At 37.0% G+C, this 16,775-nt stretch overlaps 1 protein-coding gene across 1 annotated transcript; it reads left to right on the forward strand.

Moving 5' to 3' along the window:
* Positions 1-24: 24 nt before the first annotated feature.
* Positions 25-14,136, forward strand: BRD7 (bromodomain containing 7; the record flags this gene model as incomplete). Its single annotated transcript, XM_010282627.1, has 16 exons — positions 25-234; positions 986-1,115; positions 1,518-1,575; positions 3,166-3,310; positions 4,651-4,761; positions 5,126-5,310; positions 6,145-6,268; positions 6,919-6,994; positions 7,941-8,048; positions 8,598-8,730; positions 9,647-9,758; positions 10,926-10,976; positions 11,375-11,486; positions 11,637-11,780; positions 12,844-12,987; positions 13,944-14,136. Coding segments are annotated over 16 exons (1,908 nt in total), but the record flags the coding sequence as incomplete, so codon positions are not given.
* Between the last annotated feature and the right edge of the window lie 2,639 nt (positions 14,137-16,775).

The raw sequence follows: 16,775 nt of genomic DNA on the forward strand, positions 1-16,775 counted from the left end.
CGGCTTGTTTCTCTGCTGTTGTAAGACTATGTAGAAAAGCCACTGAAGCTGGTGCTGAAAGTTGGAGGAAGTGAAGTTGCTGAACTGTCTACTGGGAATGCGGGGCTTGATTCGAGCCTATACGAAGACAAATCCGAACATGAAAAACACAAGGACAGAAAAAGGAAAAAGAGAAAGAAAGGAGAAAAACAAGTTCCTGGAGAAGAAAAGGAGAAAAGAAAGAGAAAAGTTAAGGTATGTATTGATGCTGGTGTATTTTGGCAAAAAAGAAATGCTTCGAATTTCTCTAGTCTTCACTTCAGAAGGTGAGCAGATACAACTGTAACTTGTATCCTTAAATTGGAATACGTTCAAACATATTAGTTTTGGCGATTCCTTGTCTCCAGGTACTTTTATTAGAAAAAGATGAGTTTCTGAAATTTCTCATCTTTCAAAAAATACTGGCAAGTATAAGAACACAGAAAATTAAAAAGAGGGGGAAAGTTCTGTGTCTAAATCATTTATATAAAACAGAATAAAGACTTTACAAGTTTTTCATTAAGAAGGAAAAAATAATTTATCTCCCTCTTGGGGTTCTTAAAATGATAAGAAATTATAACACATCTATTTGAAACATTATAGGTACATCTAACTTTAAATTTACTGTTTCTTACTAGTTTTTCGAAAACCTTCAAAAATCATACAGGCTTCACTGGAGACAGTTCTCTGTGCAAAGAATGTGCAGAGTTGTTCCTGTCATGCTGTGGCTGCCTGTCACATTTTAAAAATAATTGTGTGATACATTGCATTGTATAGCTGAATTACCTTATTGTCCAGCAGATGGGGACAGTACATAAAGAATACAAGGCCTTTGAAGACTTTCAAACTATTACTATTTTTTAAACAATGTGAGGTTGTTTTGAAAAATGCAGAGAGCATTATGTACGGTAATAATGCTTGGTTTGCAGGTTCTTATAAGTTTCTATAGAAATCTTTCTCTTTCTAGGAGGATAAAAAGAAGCGAGATCGAGACCATGCAGACAGTGAGGGAGAACAGGAAATGAAATGTCAGACCCCCGTCAGGTTGGAATTGCCACCAGAGAAACCACTGACCAGTACTTTATCAAAACAGGAAGGTAGAAAAAAGAAAAATAAATTTATTTTGCTAATTCCAGTTTTCTTTAATTGACTCACATTTTATTGTTCGTTGTTTCTAGAGCAAGTGACTTAGCATTTTTTGCCAATCTCAGTGTTTTTCCCCATCTCATACAAAAATTTGCATTATGTTACTCTATACTTCCTTTGCAGAATGGTACCTGCTACCTATGTCAGAGTGAGCAGAATATTAAGCAAAGCCAATGAGAAAAGTAGATGCCCTATATATGTTGTGGGTTTTGCCACTGTATTCTTTTCATTTGTGATGAATTCTCAAGTTGCATCGGTTTTGTTTAGTTGATTTCTAGTATCTTGGAAGTTGAGTACCTTTTGCAGTCAGTTCTGTCTCACACCCTTTCTCCCTCCACTTCTTTTTGGTCTAGAGGTGGAACAGACACCACTTCAGGAAGCTCTGAATCAACTCATGAGGCAGCTGCAGAGGTAAATGTCTGTGCTACAGGCTTTCAGCTCTATGAAATTAAAATAACGTACATTAAGGGAAGAGGCATATAAAAAGCTGAGTGAAAATATTATTGCTAAATATATTCCTAACAGGACTATTTTATTAAGAACGCATACTTCTCACTTTTCCACAGCTTAGGCTTCTTGTAAACACCTCCAGTTTCAGGTTTAAAGTACTTTTAAAAAAACTTCAAAAAATAGGACAGTTTTCCACTTTTTTTAAGAACTTTTTTTCAGAGAGGCCCAAGAATTTGGAATAAACTTGCCAAAGCTTCTCTTACCTTGATTTCTCCTATTTTTAGCATTATTTACTATAAAAAGGAAGTATGCACTTGAAAACTTAAACCACGTCCTCTTACTGTCTTATTAACCAAATGTCCTTTGAATAAAACAATCAAGTTTGTGAATTTGCTGTTCTTTCAAGTAGTCTGTGGTTTAAGATACCCTTTCTTGACTTTAAGAATATCTGTATGTTTTGTACAAGAGTGGTTGAAAGATCTTTCCCTTTACCTGTCTCACCAGATTAAGCTTGAAACTTTGAGAGTCTTTTCTTAACTTTAAATTTTTGAGATCTTGGTGTCAGTTTCAAGAAACTACCAACCAGCTATCAAAAAGTGCATGTGCTTGTTTTGTCTACCTTTCCATGCACACAGAAAGAAGCAGCCATCTCTGGTTTTGAATCCTGTCTCAATTTGAAGCCATTGTGCAAGTGTTCCACCTGCAAGATGTTGCAGAATATCTGCACTGTGTGCTTCTGCAGTATGTATAGCAAAGTGCTTTTCGCTGTTCTGCAGCAACTTGGAGTAGAAACCCGTAAGTCATAAGCAAGCCTCAGGAAAAAGGCCTGCAATGCCAAGGGTTTCACCAGTGTGTGTAGTATCAACACTGGCACAGGAGGCGAGTCTCATGCTACAGAGTTTAGTGAAAAGTGAAAAAAACAGTGGTTCTGGAGGAGAGATTCTTGCCGGCTTATCAACTAAGCCTGATCTTAAGGAGAAAATACCGGACAACTGTATTTGATTTTAATGCTATTAGAAGCACCCAGGAACATCAATGTAGGTCAGCAATCACCGAACGTCTCAGGAAATTTTAACAGAAAAAAACTACTAAGATTACATAACCTGAAAATTAACATAATCATAAATGCACAAATTCTATCACAACTTCTAGCAATAAGCTTTCCCCTCTGTTAATTTCAGAGCAGGTGATGATTGACAAGTGTACATTCTTAGGACATTTGTTCCCTTTATTTTTCAGTGAGTTTGTTATTAAAACACTTCTCAAATGCCAAAACCTAAAAAAAAGCTGTTTTTTTAGTCTTATTGGGAACACAGGTAGTTACCAAAATGTAGAACTAACTTCTAAAATATGTTTATACATTTTTGGTATATGGGTTTGCATATGGGATCTTTTCAACCTTCAAAAGTAAAGGGTTATACTGTCACAAGCCATTTCTAGCTTTATGATTTTGATTCCTTTTCAGCTTAGTCCTTTCCTTTCTACTTAATTCCAAGATCAGTATGTTCTTTTTTGTAAGTTGAAACATAAAAACCTGTCTTTTCCTAACAGAAAAGATCCAAGTTCATTCTTTTCATTTCCTGTGACTGACTTTATTGCCCCTGGCTATTCCATGATCATTAAAAACCCAATGGATTTTAGTACCATGAAAGAGAAGATCAAGAACAATGGGTACCAGTCCATAGAAGAATTAAAGGTAATTCTGTAAATTTTATTTTGACTACATACTATGCTCAATTGACTTGAACTCTGGTATATTATGAGAATATGAAGATGCCAAAAACCAGTACTTCTGCCTGAAGAAATGTTTCTTGTTGAATTTTTGTGAGCAAATACGTTCTGGAAGTGAAAAAGAAAACACTGCCAGTTTGTAAATTTCCATCTCAAAAAGTTGTGGATGGTTTCAGTTTTTATGCAGGTTTAAATAGAACCTGTCAGTTTGTCCTTCAGCATGTCATTTTAGATCTTTACTTAAGAATGAAAATGTTAGCATTTCTGTCAGACTGCTCTCTTTTTTTGAATGTATTGCCTCTCAAAAAACAAGGAGTCTGGTGAATTTATTGGCTTGTCTGCCTGCTACAACTTCGTAATTTGCCTCCTGTCACCTCTGTGCTAGCCAGGCTTATCTAGTCATGTAGATCCACAGCTAGTGAAGGCAAGAGGAGCTCAGTCCTGTTGGCAGCAACTGCTTAACCCTGTGCTGTAGTGTTTTTCATGGATTTGAGGGCCTGTTTTGAAGGCCCCTAAAGCTTTTCGAGGTTGAGGGGGCTTGTTTTGTTTTGTTTTCTTCAGCAGAAGTACCAGGCTAGATGAGGACCTGAGAAGTGTAATTTGTCATTAACAGTTGAACTCAGGCAAATGTTAGTTAATAGTATGGGGTGTATTTTCTTGCACATTCTTCTTTACATGCTCCAAAACTTAAGAAGAATATTCCCTGTTGTTTCAGCTGCTTCTGGTTAGTTTTTCATTTTAACTTTTTGTCTTTGTAAATAGCTGAGAATGCAGAACCTCTACAGGTAGGTATGTTTTATCACAATGAGCATAGAAGTTAAGTTTCTAGCTCAGTCATTGAAGAAATGACCTTCAAACTAGCATACATTTCTTTTCTTTGTTGTAACTGGAACTTTGGCATATTCCTTATAATGTTTCAACTTTGAATTGCAGCTTTTCTGGTTTTCAAGTTAGCTTTATTGTCTCTTTTTAGGTTGCTTCACTTGGTTTTTCTTTTGGTGACTGCTGATTGGTCAGGGAAGTTGGTCATTTTAGCTAAGACAACTTCCATTAAAACTTTAAAAACTACAAACAATAGCGAATACGTAAGAATACTTTCAGGATGTTTATTGGGGTGCTAGTTTGGAGACTTTAATTTACATGCTTATTTCTGCTTAAATTTTTAATTTCTTAAATTCATTAATTAAAAATGTTCTTTGAAGTTCTTTTTCCCTAAAGCTCAAGACACTGCAGTTGCAGAACGATTTTAATAAAGTATAATTTAAAATTTTAACTTTCATTCCAAAATTATTAATGTCTGCACAGGATAACTTCAAACTGATGTGTACTAATGCAATGATTTACAACAAACCAGACACCATTTACTACAAAGCTGCAAAAAAACTGCTGCACTCAGGGATGAAGATACTTAGTCAGGTAATAGAGAATATAAAACAAAATCATAAAAAATATGCGTCTTCCTTTTTGACCCCTCTTTCATTCCACTCTTCTTACAGAGATCTCATGAAAATTAATAAAAACTTGCTTAATATTTGTCAAATGCTTGCATATTAGAATTTAAATAGTACTTTGTTTTAATGTGCATGCTTTAGTACTGCTACCAGATCAGTTATTGAAGAAATATTTGCATTTAATGTTCGTTTTTCTAAACTGCCTTTATACTTGCTAGTATAAGAAAGAAAGAACCGAAATAAGTTGAGTAATAATAATAATATGAGTAGGTTAAGAAATTTACTATTTATTGAAGTAGCAAATAAAAGAATTCGGTGTTTCCTTTTAGGAGAGAATTCAGAGCCTGAAACAAAGTATAGAATTCATGGCTGACCTGCAGAAGACAAGGAAACAGAAAGACAAGATGGAACTGCAGCAAACTGTGGAAGATGAAAATGGTCCTGGGAAAGACAAAGGAGAAACTGTGGATGGTGACACCAAAGCATTCAAAACACCTAGCAAAGAACACAAAAAGTGAAGTATTCTCTCAATAACAATTACAGGATATATCCTTTAAATGCTACTGAAACAAGATGACTTTTAGGGACCAGTGGATATGGGCTGCTTGCTTTCTGGTACTGCATGTACATTAAGACTACTTCATCTCAAGGCAGCAACTTTTATATAAAGTCTCCTCAGACCAAAAATAGTTTAGAATCTTCTATGATACCATCATTTTTTTATGTGCCCTGTACTGCTCATCAAGTCCATTCCTTCAGTTATTTTCTATTTTAGTGTCTATTTCACATAAGCAATATTGTTTTGGGGAAAACTTGCAAACATGACCTTTTAAACACTTTGGTGTTTAAACACAAATAGCTACACAGCCAATTTCAAGTACCTTTTTTTTTGGTGTAGTAGTTGTATTTGAAACATGTAAATGCATAGCTACAGAGCATATACTTCCTGAAATATCTTTTAGTACCTAGATATACCCCTTTCAATATTTTTAAATACTAGTGACTTTATTTTCATAGATTTGAAAATACAGATACTAAAATTGAGAATATCTAATATTTTATTTTACCCAGAATATCTTGTTAGTTTTATGGGAGCGATGACATAGAATCTGGCAACGTGGTAAACTAGGACATCAGCATGGCTGAAGTAAGCTAAACAGAGAGGCCTTTACAGTTACTAGCATAAAAAAAGCATTCTTAAATCGTGCTTTTTTGTTAGTTATTTAGTCTATAAAAACAATTTGCACAGTTGGCACAAACTGTATCCTTTTGTGATATTTAGCCAATTGGTGTCTGTTAAATCTATCTGTTAAAGCTAGTAACTAAGTTGCGTGGGTTTTATTCACAGGAAGGACAAAGATCTACTTGAAGACAAATTCCGAAACAATAGCTTGGAAAGGGAACAGGAGCAGATTGATCGTATTGTTAGGGAATCTGGAGGAAAGTTAACGAGACGACTTGCAAACAGCCAGGTAAATTTTTGTGTATCTGGTAACTCCTTTTACTTTTTCATAAACCAGACTTCCTTAGCATCTTACGTCAGTTGAAAATTTGAGGTATGCTTTTACTACAGTTTACTCCATTTTACCTGCGAGTGATCATCTGTGTAACATCGTTAAGAAAAAAGGCCTGTCAGTTGAATGCATGAACGTCATCAGCAGAGCAAGTTCAGCTTAAATTTTCAGAAATTTTAGCTAAAGTAGTCAAAAAGGACAAATAGTAGGAACCTCGTGAAAATATCTCAAATCTGACCTGCAAAAAACCCACGTAGTTTGGAAACAGCCACATACCTATCTGATCAAAGGTTATTAATGTTACAGAAGGAACCCAGTTTGGTAATACTGGGCCCATTTAATTTTCTACATGAAGTGGTATTTTATCTCTTAGCCTCTGCAAAATTGTTCATCTTTATCATAATTTCTTAATTCCTTGTGCCTATACCAATAATAAAGTTAACCAGTGAAAATAAAAAAAGTTGGAGCAGCACTTCCGAGTCTGATCTTTCCAAATCCCTTTCTGATTCCTACAGATAAGACAGTTTCTATTAGATGTTTTTATTAGTTTAAGGACTATGAAATTTCAACAAATATGTAAATTAAAATTTACACTGATTTTATTTCAGTGTGAATTTGAAAGAAGAAAACCAGATGGCACAACAACTCTAGGCCTTCTTAATCCAGTTGACCTTACTGCAGGAGGTAAGTTGGCATGCTTCAGGTAATAAGTAAAATAAATAAAATAACCTACCTGGTCTGCTGCTTTTTTGCTGGGCCAGATCAGCAAATGCTGGCCAAGAACCGAATGCTTCTTGGCAGTCTGATAAAGATCTGGATTTTAAAAGCTGCAGCTGATGGAGTACATAGATGGGGGCCAATTGTGGCTGTTGTTAAAAGCAGCTGGAGGGAGCCCTCTGTGGCTGGTTTTTCTCCTTTTCACATCAGCTGTTCGTGAGAGCTGCAAGAGGAAGCTTTTGCCATTTGAGAAGAGACTACCTGCTATATGCTTGGGCACATTTAATTCCTGGAATCCCCTTAAGACTGGCCCTGGTATAGAGTGCAGTGTCTGCTGACCCAAAAGGTCACAGATGTTCCAGAATTGGGCACTGGGAGCTGTCTGGGTCCCAAATCATTTTGTCATGTCAGTGCCATCTGTGTAGTGCCACTAGCTAAAACAGTGCAGGTGCTTGACTATTTAACTGCCAGCTCATTACGGAGCTGAACTGACTAGGGGTCGAATGGACAGAAACCAAGCTGAAGACTTGGCCTCTCCCTTCCCCCTACTTGTGCAGCAGGAACCATCAGGAAGAATAAATAAAGTGTGGTCTTTCAGGTTAAGAATCAGATTCTCTTTAATATTGCAGCCTCTGTGGGGGAAGGACAGGAAGGAGGAAGACTGATAGTGAAAACTTAACCGTTAGGTTACATCTTCTATACTTAACTAGTATTACCATTTATTTGATCTGTATTCATGTTTAAGACTACACACAGTCTTCAGAATGAAGCGTTTGGAGAGGAAAACACACTTCGAGTTGTATCGTGTTTATGCTGAAGTTTCTGGCTATGAGTATTAAATGAGTTTGGACATCTTCCTACATCACTTAACTATGGCTTCGTTATTTCTGTATTCTGATATATCATCTTGTAGAACCAGGTTACTGCCCTGTAAAGTTGGGTATGACAGCAGGAAGACTTCAGTCCGGAGTTAATACATTACAAGGGTTCAAAGAAGATAAAAGAAACAAGGTTACTCCAGGCAAGTTCTGACTTCTTAAAAAAATATATAAATCCTCCTTAGAGAAACAAAATATGTTGATCTCATTACTAAAACAAATAATTCAGCACTAAGTTTATAATTAAAAAAAACAAAGTACATTATTGTGTGTATGTCCCATAACTAAACAGCACATCACCAAAGTCTAGCTTAATTTACACATACAAAAAGGGAGGCGTATTTAATAAAATGTTTATCTATACTGAGAAGAGGAACTATACCAGATAGATAAAGGTTTTTGCTAGCTTTGAAAGGGCGTAGTGGGGAGCCTGAGAACCTGTTACCGGCACCAGACTGGATTTTCATACTGTGTTAAGGCTTTACAGTATCGTTAATGAAACATTTGTAAATAAAAGTGGATTTGTTGTAGGTGTTATAGTGTGAACAGATGGTATTCTGTGAAAGTTTGTTTTCACCATAAGAAATATGTTCCTAAAAGTTTCTTTTTTGGGATTGTTTTACAACCCCTTCTCATTTTTATCTGATACATGCATATCAGAGTTAGTAATTAGTACTGTTGTTACTCACTAGTGACATACCTGAATTATGGACCCTATAGTTCCTATGCTCCAACGTATGATTCTACATTTGCCAACATAAGCAAAGAAGATTCTGACTTAATCTATTCAACATATGGGGAAGACTCTAATCAAGGATCTTTCAGGTAATCAAACAACTAGGATGCGTATGACTGCTTCCATGTACAGAAGCGGTTATGGGCAACTCTGCAGTATGGGCTGTGTCTTTGCTGTTGAATGATGTCACTTGTCTTTATGGCCTACTGGGTTTTGTTTGTTCATTTTAAGAAACAAATACTTTAATAGAGAATTTGCCTGTAAAGTGAAATTAGTCAAGGTTGAAGGATTTTGATGCTACTAAAACATAGGAACATACAGTCTAAAGTCTAAGTAGCATTAGGTCCTCTGAAGGACTCATGTTCAAAGCCAGAAGAATGCTGAGTGGTACAACTGTTTATCCAAACTGGCTTGTTTTAACATTAATGAACTTAATTACTGCCTTGAGTGAGATGCATCTTTGTTAATGTCAAATACTGACCAAACTCCTATGGTCATAGCAGGAGAGCTGAGTCCAGAGATAGCAATTCCTAATTTCATTCTTAAATAGTGTGTGTACTGCTTAGTTTTCATACTATTTACTACAGTAATAATAATTAATTCTCATTGTTTCTATTCTTCTTCATTATAAAAACTTGAGAGTTAAGTCCTTTTGTTCTACGAGAATCTCAAAAATAGGATATACAGTGGTATAAATTCATATTAAACGTGAGAATACTTAAGCACAGTGCAAATGGCAAGTGCCTGTGCAAGTTTGCTTTGTTTGATGCAGCTGCCTGAGGTGGTATACTCTTCCTCGTTTTCCAGTTTTTATTAGGAATACGAGTAGGTTCCTCAGCTACAAAGGGCATGGGTAGTTAAACTGAAGCAAGCCGTTTAGATCAAATTCTGTGCTACTTTCTGTGTTTTCTATGCTGTACATACTCGTTTGACTTGTAAGTAACTTTTTTTCCACTGAATGTTTGGTATGAAAGTAGTCACCGTAATTATCTTTTGAGCTTTCAGTATTCACGATTTTTTGATGAGATCACAAGATTATCCCTTCTTAATGGCCGATAGTTTGCTGGATGTTCTAACTAAAGGAGGACATTCTAGAGCTCTTAGAGAACTAGAAACGGTAAGAGCAGATTTGTGAACTGTCTGGTCTTTGGATTTAGCACACAACCTATAAAGCTAGAGAAAGGCAATGCTGATCCCATTGATGGGCTCCCTTTTAATTGCTAAAATGTGAAAGTGAAGCTTGATCTTTGTCTCTGGTGGATGGATTTTCTGGAAAGGGGTTATTCTGACTTGTTCATTAGTAAAACCTGAAAGTTAACAAAATATTGTAGATAGAGACAGAGTTACACATTCTTTCCCTGTCTACTCTCCCACTCCCATTAGCACTAGCTCCTGTTCCATTTAGTAAGAAAATATCAATTAGCAGTTTTTTTAGAAATGAGGCGATTATGGACAGGCTTTCTTGTTCACATGAAAAGTTTATCATGTTCTTAGCAGCCACAGTTTAGTTCAGGAAAATTAGTAACTAGTTTTTCCCTTTACTTGGCTGCAGTGCTTTTAAACTCAAATTTATGTACTATGTAAAAATACTAAACAGCTACTCTTCAAATTCTTAGGAGATTTCCATACCTGTACACACCAAATGTGACAGGAATCAAAGGGGCTGATTTGACAATCCAAGAATTAGTTGAGAATCTGTACAGGACAGTTGTTAACTAAAAGTCTTGATTAGAGTTTCACATCTGTGTAAACTACTATCTGAAATAAACAGATCATAGGCTTTTACTAATGGGTCAAATATTAGCTAAATTAATACTAGACATAGTTCATGGATCAAAGATCAACCTTTGCTTAGCATTCCTAGTTTAGCTCTTTTCTAATACCCAATAGTGACACTGACTCACAGGGTTCAACCACTACTGTAGCAAGTATTAAAGAGAAATACAGTTACGTACAGAAACAGAAACCATTTCAGCCTCTAGTAAGCAGCCTGCCTCTTCTTCCTGCCACCCCGTAAATAATCTCTGATGTGACATCACTGGGGAAAAGCATGTGGACTTTGCAAAGAGCGATAAAATATGTGCTGTAAAAATGTATTTTAGTGGACATTAATATCTGAAGAAAGCCCTCTAAAAAAAGGCTACTTTTGTAACTTGGTTTACAGAGAAAGATCATTGTGACATTGTGTATTTACCTCACTTTATAAAAATACTGAATTTTGTAAGGTTTTACTCTGAACCTAAAGATTACTTTTAATACCTTTAAAAATCCTGTCTCTCTTTAGCCGTTGGAGGAAGCTGAAGGCCCACATGAAAGAAGCGATGCAACGAAAGATGTAAAGGTAAAGTTTTTCTATATGAATTAACTACTCTAACCAAACTGTCTAACCCTGCAGTTAGAAAACTGCCTCAGATTTGGCCTTGAATTTTGGCCTAAACTCTGGTCTAGGTGAGCTCAAGGATTTATTTTGATTGTGATGCTGAACGTAAGTTAACTACATTGTTTGTAAATGCCCCCAGTGTTTTTGGCAGATGCCATTTTCTATTTGAGCATGAAATAGAATGGTAAACCGAGTAACTGTAGAACAGTAAGTTTCACAGGGTGTCTTTTCAGCTCTCCCTCTATCTTTTTCACTTTTTTGTAGGCTAATTTTTTCCCCAAAGAATGTTGTTGTTTCCAGGCTAACCTAAATATTATCTCAGTTATTACTTACTGCCTTTTTTTTTTTTTTAGATTACAGAAATTGATATTGCTGCCAGGTTGGACTCTGCTAATAACGACAGACTTACAGCACTAAAAGCAGTTACAAACTTTGGCATGCCTATAGAAGAGTTTGATTCCGAAGGTGAGTTTTCTTGGTGCTTGCACTTCTGATATATCTGTAACTGTTCGGTTTCTCAGTCCCTTCGCATAGTCAGCCTGACCCTATTTTATGTCGTAAAGTCAGTCAATACACTCCCTTACTAGTTAGGACTTTCTTTTTTTCATTAAACAGAGGCTGAAATCTTCCAGAGGAAACTTGATGAAACAACGAAACTGCTGAAAGAACTCCAAGATGCTCAAAATGAGCGACTAAGTACAAAACCACCCCCTAATATGATTTGTCTTCTGGGTCCATCTTACAGAGAGATGCACTTGGGTAAATACACTTTTTTGGATCATTGCTGCAGACTGAACAAGTCCCAACTTGTATCAACTCCAAGACAGACAAAGGTTTAGGAGTTACAGTGCAGAATACGTGCCCTTGTAGGCCTAGAAGATAAATTTTTTTGTGTGTAAAGCCAGATGAAAGTTCTGAACAGTAATTACAAGTATTTCTTCTTACTAATAAACTTCCCTAGAACTGATTAGGAGCTTTCCCTATGCCATGGGGCAGACGATGGCCCAGCACCTCTAACTCATTCCACTATTTTTACAGTGTCTTTGAACAGGGGTTGCTTATGTGCTACGACATTCTTATTGTAAGGCTAGCTTTCTTCCAGGTTTGATCTAGTTAACAGTCTATCTTATTATACCAATTAATACCAGTCATTCTTTAATTATTTGAGCAAAGCTTCTCGTCTCGCAGGTCGCACAGCCTGTGATAATGGCAACCTCCCAAGATAGGACTGTGTGCAGAGCCTGTCTCTTTTGCAAGAAAAACGAACTTCTGCAGTACCAACTACAGCATATGTGGTCTAAATGAACCACCTTGCTGTGATAAGATAAAACCCCCATTACTGAAGAAATACTACTAAGTTGTATTATAGACATTGTATCAGTAGTATTATAGTTGTGTGATACCAGTAGACGTGGTATTTGATCTCGTTTACCTTTCTTAAAAAGTCTAAGTGCGTACAGCTTCCTTCCTGAAGGAAAACCACATTCATAGCAAGAACAACAGTCTCCCTAGTTCCGATGCAAAACTAAAACCACAACTGCTGTGTGGTACCGCTGCTCCTCTTCCAGCTGCTGTGTTACTGTGACCCAAGCATCGCTAGCTTCCTCGTTAACTTTCAGTGTTTCTGGATGGCAGCAGCCATTTCACTCCTGTTCTTCTTAGCCATCTCTTTGGTAGGTCCCAGTCTCCCTTGCGTGATTGCACACAGGGCAACAAAACGTTGCAGAAACATTATTTAACAACTGTTCACAGGGTGAAGGGCTCATGTCAGCCATTTTGTATCTATATGTAGCATCTAAATACATCCACTTACCTTTTCTAGCTGAGAGAGTGACCAATAACCTGAAAGAACTTGCACAACAAGTGACTCCAGGGGATATTGTTAGTACATACGGAATCCGGAAAGCAATGGGAATCTCTGTTCCTTTACCTGATGCAGAAGACAGCTGGGTAGATTTGACAGAGGGTGAGTATGCAAAGATGTATTGTAGCATTTGTTCAACTAAAAAACCGCATCTGCAAATCATTAGACTGGCTTGTGGTAGAACTTGCAGTAACTTAGTTCCAACCTGCAGTTCTTCTCCCCTTTTTAAAAATTTGTTTCTCATGGAAAGTTGCTGTGTTTGGTTTCAGTCCAGAATTAATCTTTTGGATGTATGGAACTTTGGTTCAACTACATAAAATAGTTATTTTACTATTCAGCTTATAGCATTGCCAAATTTTAATGCTTGGCAGTCCATTCAATTTTAGTTTTTCTGTTTAGTGTGAAGTTAGAAGAGTTAAAATTCTGAGGACATCACGCTTCCTCCATCTCCCGGCTTTCAGCTGTGCATTCATGCCTTTTGCTTAGTTTGGCCAGCTGTAGTGCTTTGTAAGTTGACAGCATCAGTTCAACTCTCCCATCCAGCCAAAAGTAACTACTGGTTTTGCTGGATTAAGGAGTCTGGTCAGTGGAAAACCTACGTGCCAGAACCAGATCATCTCCCCATTATGGCACATACATAAACTGTAAAAGGATACCCAGAGTTTGTGTTCACCCCCAATTTTTAAGGCAGGTAAGAATGTCCTTCCAAGAAACGTAATTCACACAACAAATGTACTCAGTCTGTGGCTTACAAAAAATTTCAGTTACGATGTTATTTAATGAAAGGAGCGGGATTACTTCAGGAATTTACCTTTTCAAGGAAACTGCTCAAGAAATCTCAATTTCAAAATTACTGAGCAATTTCTTTTTTATAGCACTGTACAAGAGGGGCTCCGTAGCTGAAACACAGCATTTTCTTGGGCTGTTACAGAACATACAGCTCGCTCAGGGCTATGTGCACAAACAGCAGCTGACTTCAGAAAGACTCTAGTGTAGGCATGTCTTTCCTTTAAAGCATATATAAGCTAAGTGACCTGGTATCCGTTGTGACCTTTCAGACTTTCAGGAACCCAAGACGACCATCACCATCCCTGAACATGAGTGTGGTCCAGTTACAGTCTGAAGCTTTGGTTGAGTTTACAGCTGTTTGTTTGATTCTGTTTAAGAACCAGAAAAACTTCCTTCAGGTGCATTCACCAGGCGTGTGTATATTGTGTGTTAAATTACTTCTCTTTATTATATTTTGGGACTGATGACGTTTGAAATTGAATGGTTTGTTTTAGAGTTACTTGGCTACATAAATGCACTAAATCATTCTTTTTGCATTCCGTATTATTTTAAAGCTCCTCTGCAGCATTTAAGTGTTCCTAAATTAAGTGTCTGGAAAAGTCAAAGCATAAGTGAAAATAATATGGTGCAGGGATTCAACCAGAAGTTTCTAAAAGCAAGGTATAGACGCTGTCTCTGAAGCTGGTTGGGGCAAAAATTGTTAGTATCTGAACGTGCAGTTCCTATGATCATGAGAAATAAACTTTTTAAATAAAACTGACATAGCCTGATTAATTAACAAAAGATCATCTTCGTGAGACTTTGAATGTGGGCAAATCTCCTCTACCACAGGCAGCAGTAAGCATTGTCAGATGGGGCTGCTTTTTACCCCATGGTCCCAGTGTAACTTTGGGCTCCAGCTCCATCCGAGTAGCAACTGCTCACGCACACAGGGGCATGGAACTGAACTAAGACGTAGCTCAGGAAAGGAGTTTACCTTACTCCTCTCTAAAAATGGCTGCAGAAGTGTTTATTTAATTGTTGTTAAAGTTTAACAATTCTTAAAATTCATTCCGGAAAGGCTGAACCGTCAACCTGGGTTTTTCTTTAGTAGTTTCAGTTGTCCCAGAATAGTTCTTAATAAAACCACTGCTAGAATTTTTTCCACAGCTGTAGGTAATTGCAGCTGAAATACTGCTCCAGGGAATGAATTTTTCCATTAATATTTAAGTGATTTTCATGCTACAGGAGAAGACCAGATACACAACAGCCCTGCCAGGCAAATGTACACTGTCACTCTACAGTACCACGTGTCCCATCACTTACCGTTCATACAGGGCAGCAGAAGGATGCAGGTGACAGAAAACTGAGCACTGAAGTTATTCTTTAAGCTGGGGAAAACATGTATGGCACTCTACGTATTTTCCACTTACTTACAAAATAGGAAGTCTGCCTCCTTTTCATGGGAATCTTCAGCAAAATAATTGCAAAAGCAAACAAGTTTCAGGAAGTTTTTTATTTAATGGTAAAAAGAAGAGTTTGTTCTTTAAAATAGATTGCTAATTCAAGACATTATTAGCTCTTCAGACTAGATACAGTGCCATTTTTTCAGTTCAAGAAAACAATAATGCTGTAAGGAAGATTTTTCTAAGAAGGTTATTTCTTCAATCTTACATTTCACAGTTCGCTCTCAAAGGGACTGAGAAACAGTTACTTGAATACAGTTGCTTCTAAAGTTGGACTTTTTCTGTGGTTGCGTATCGCTCTTATATCATACAGTTCCAGTGCTAATGAGAAAGTCATCCTCAGATACACCTCCTTTTCATTGCGGCACAAGTGCATAAAGGTCCTTCTGAAACTGCAATAAAACCCTACGTCTTCCAGTTTGAGAGCCACAGCTCTTCATACCACTTCCATAAGTGAGGTGAAGTTGAACTTACACCCAAGCAAGTTACCAGCCTGACAGGCAATATAATGTAAACAAAAGCATTTCAAAATGCTGTTACAAACAGCAAATTTTCTTTCATCGATAACTTACATCTACATTCTACTAGTTCTGTGAACAGAAACACTTCAGAGCCAGCTCTAGCTATAGGCATAACACACTTCTCAAAATACATTCATGAGGCAAATGGTCACCTTACCTAATACGTGACATCAAAGACTGCTGAAGGAGCCTTTGACACATGCATGGTCCTTATAAAACAATAAATAACTACCTCAAAACAAACATTTGCTGACCATCTGTGACTACAAATACACAACATACAAGAGTAGCAGAAGCTGTTTGAAAGTTTATTTAACTACAACACTGACCTTATACTGACGAGACACCAAGTATGGAACTTCCTTCTTCAGCAGTCCACCTCAAACCAAGGTTTTCTAACGTGCCTTTTTCTGTTGGAGACTTATACAAACACAGTTTTGACCTACCAAATTGACAAAGGCTCTCAGCACAACTTGTAATCCACAGTTGGACAAGAGTTAAGATTTGTTCCTGTCTTGAAACATAGTCACTTCATCTTCCAAAGAAATTACACAGTAATTAGAAAGCAGCAGTGATGCACAGGACCGCTTGGTAAACACTTTTCCAGTACGGTTTAGTATTAAACCCAGAAATATTAGTAAATGCTGCTTTGTAGAAGAGTAAGGCTCAACAAAACAGATGTTGGACTCGTTAAGCGCTGTGCTCTTCAGTCGTACTACATGTGGGCTATCGGGGAGGGGGGGAATCCAGCCTTAGTTAATACACATAATTGGGCACAAGATCTTAGCCTTACAGAATACCATCATCTCCACCAACAGAAAACAGGTTAAGTGACTGCAATAAGTAGAAAAATGCTAATTTAGAAATAAGCAAAAGCCATTAACAACTTAAAAACTACAAACTAAACCAACTTACAGCAAGTCAAATTTCCGTGATCTTACTAATGCTCTGCAACATACTTTTGGTATTGAGGCTCTGCTGAAACATTTGCATTATGAATACGTTTTCCCATACATCCTTTTGTAACCTTCAAAACCAGTTTGTTTCATAAACTGCACTGCCTTTAAAAGGTATACAAACCAGCCAGCAGCTAGTCAAACTGAAGAAACGACAGAAAAGAACCAAAACCAACCCC

This window comes from Phaethon lepturus, unplaced genomic scaffold, assembly GCF_000687285.1.
Source record: "Phaethon lepturus isolate BGI_N335 unplaced genomic scaffold, ASM68728v1 scaffold6670, whole genome shotgun sequence".
NCBI classification, from domain to species: Eukaryota; Metazoa; Chordata; class Aves; order Phaethontiformes; family Phaethontidae; genus Phaethon; species Phaethon lepturus.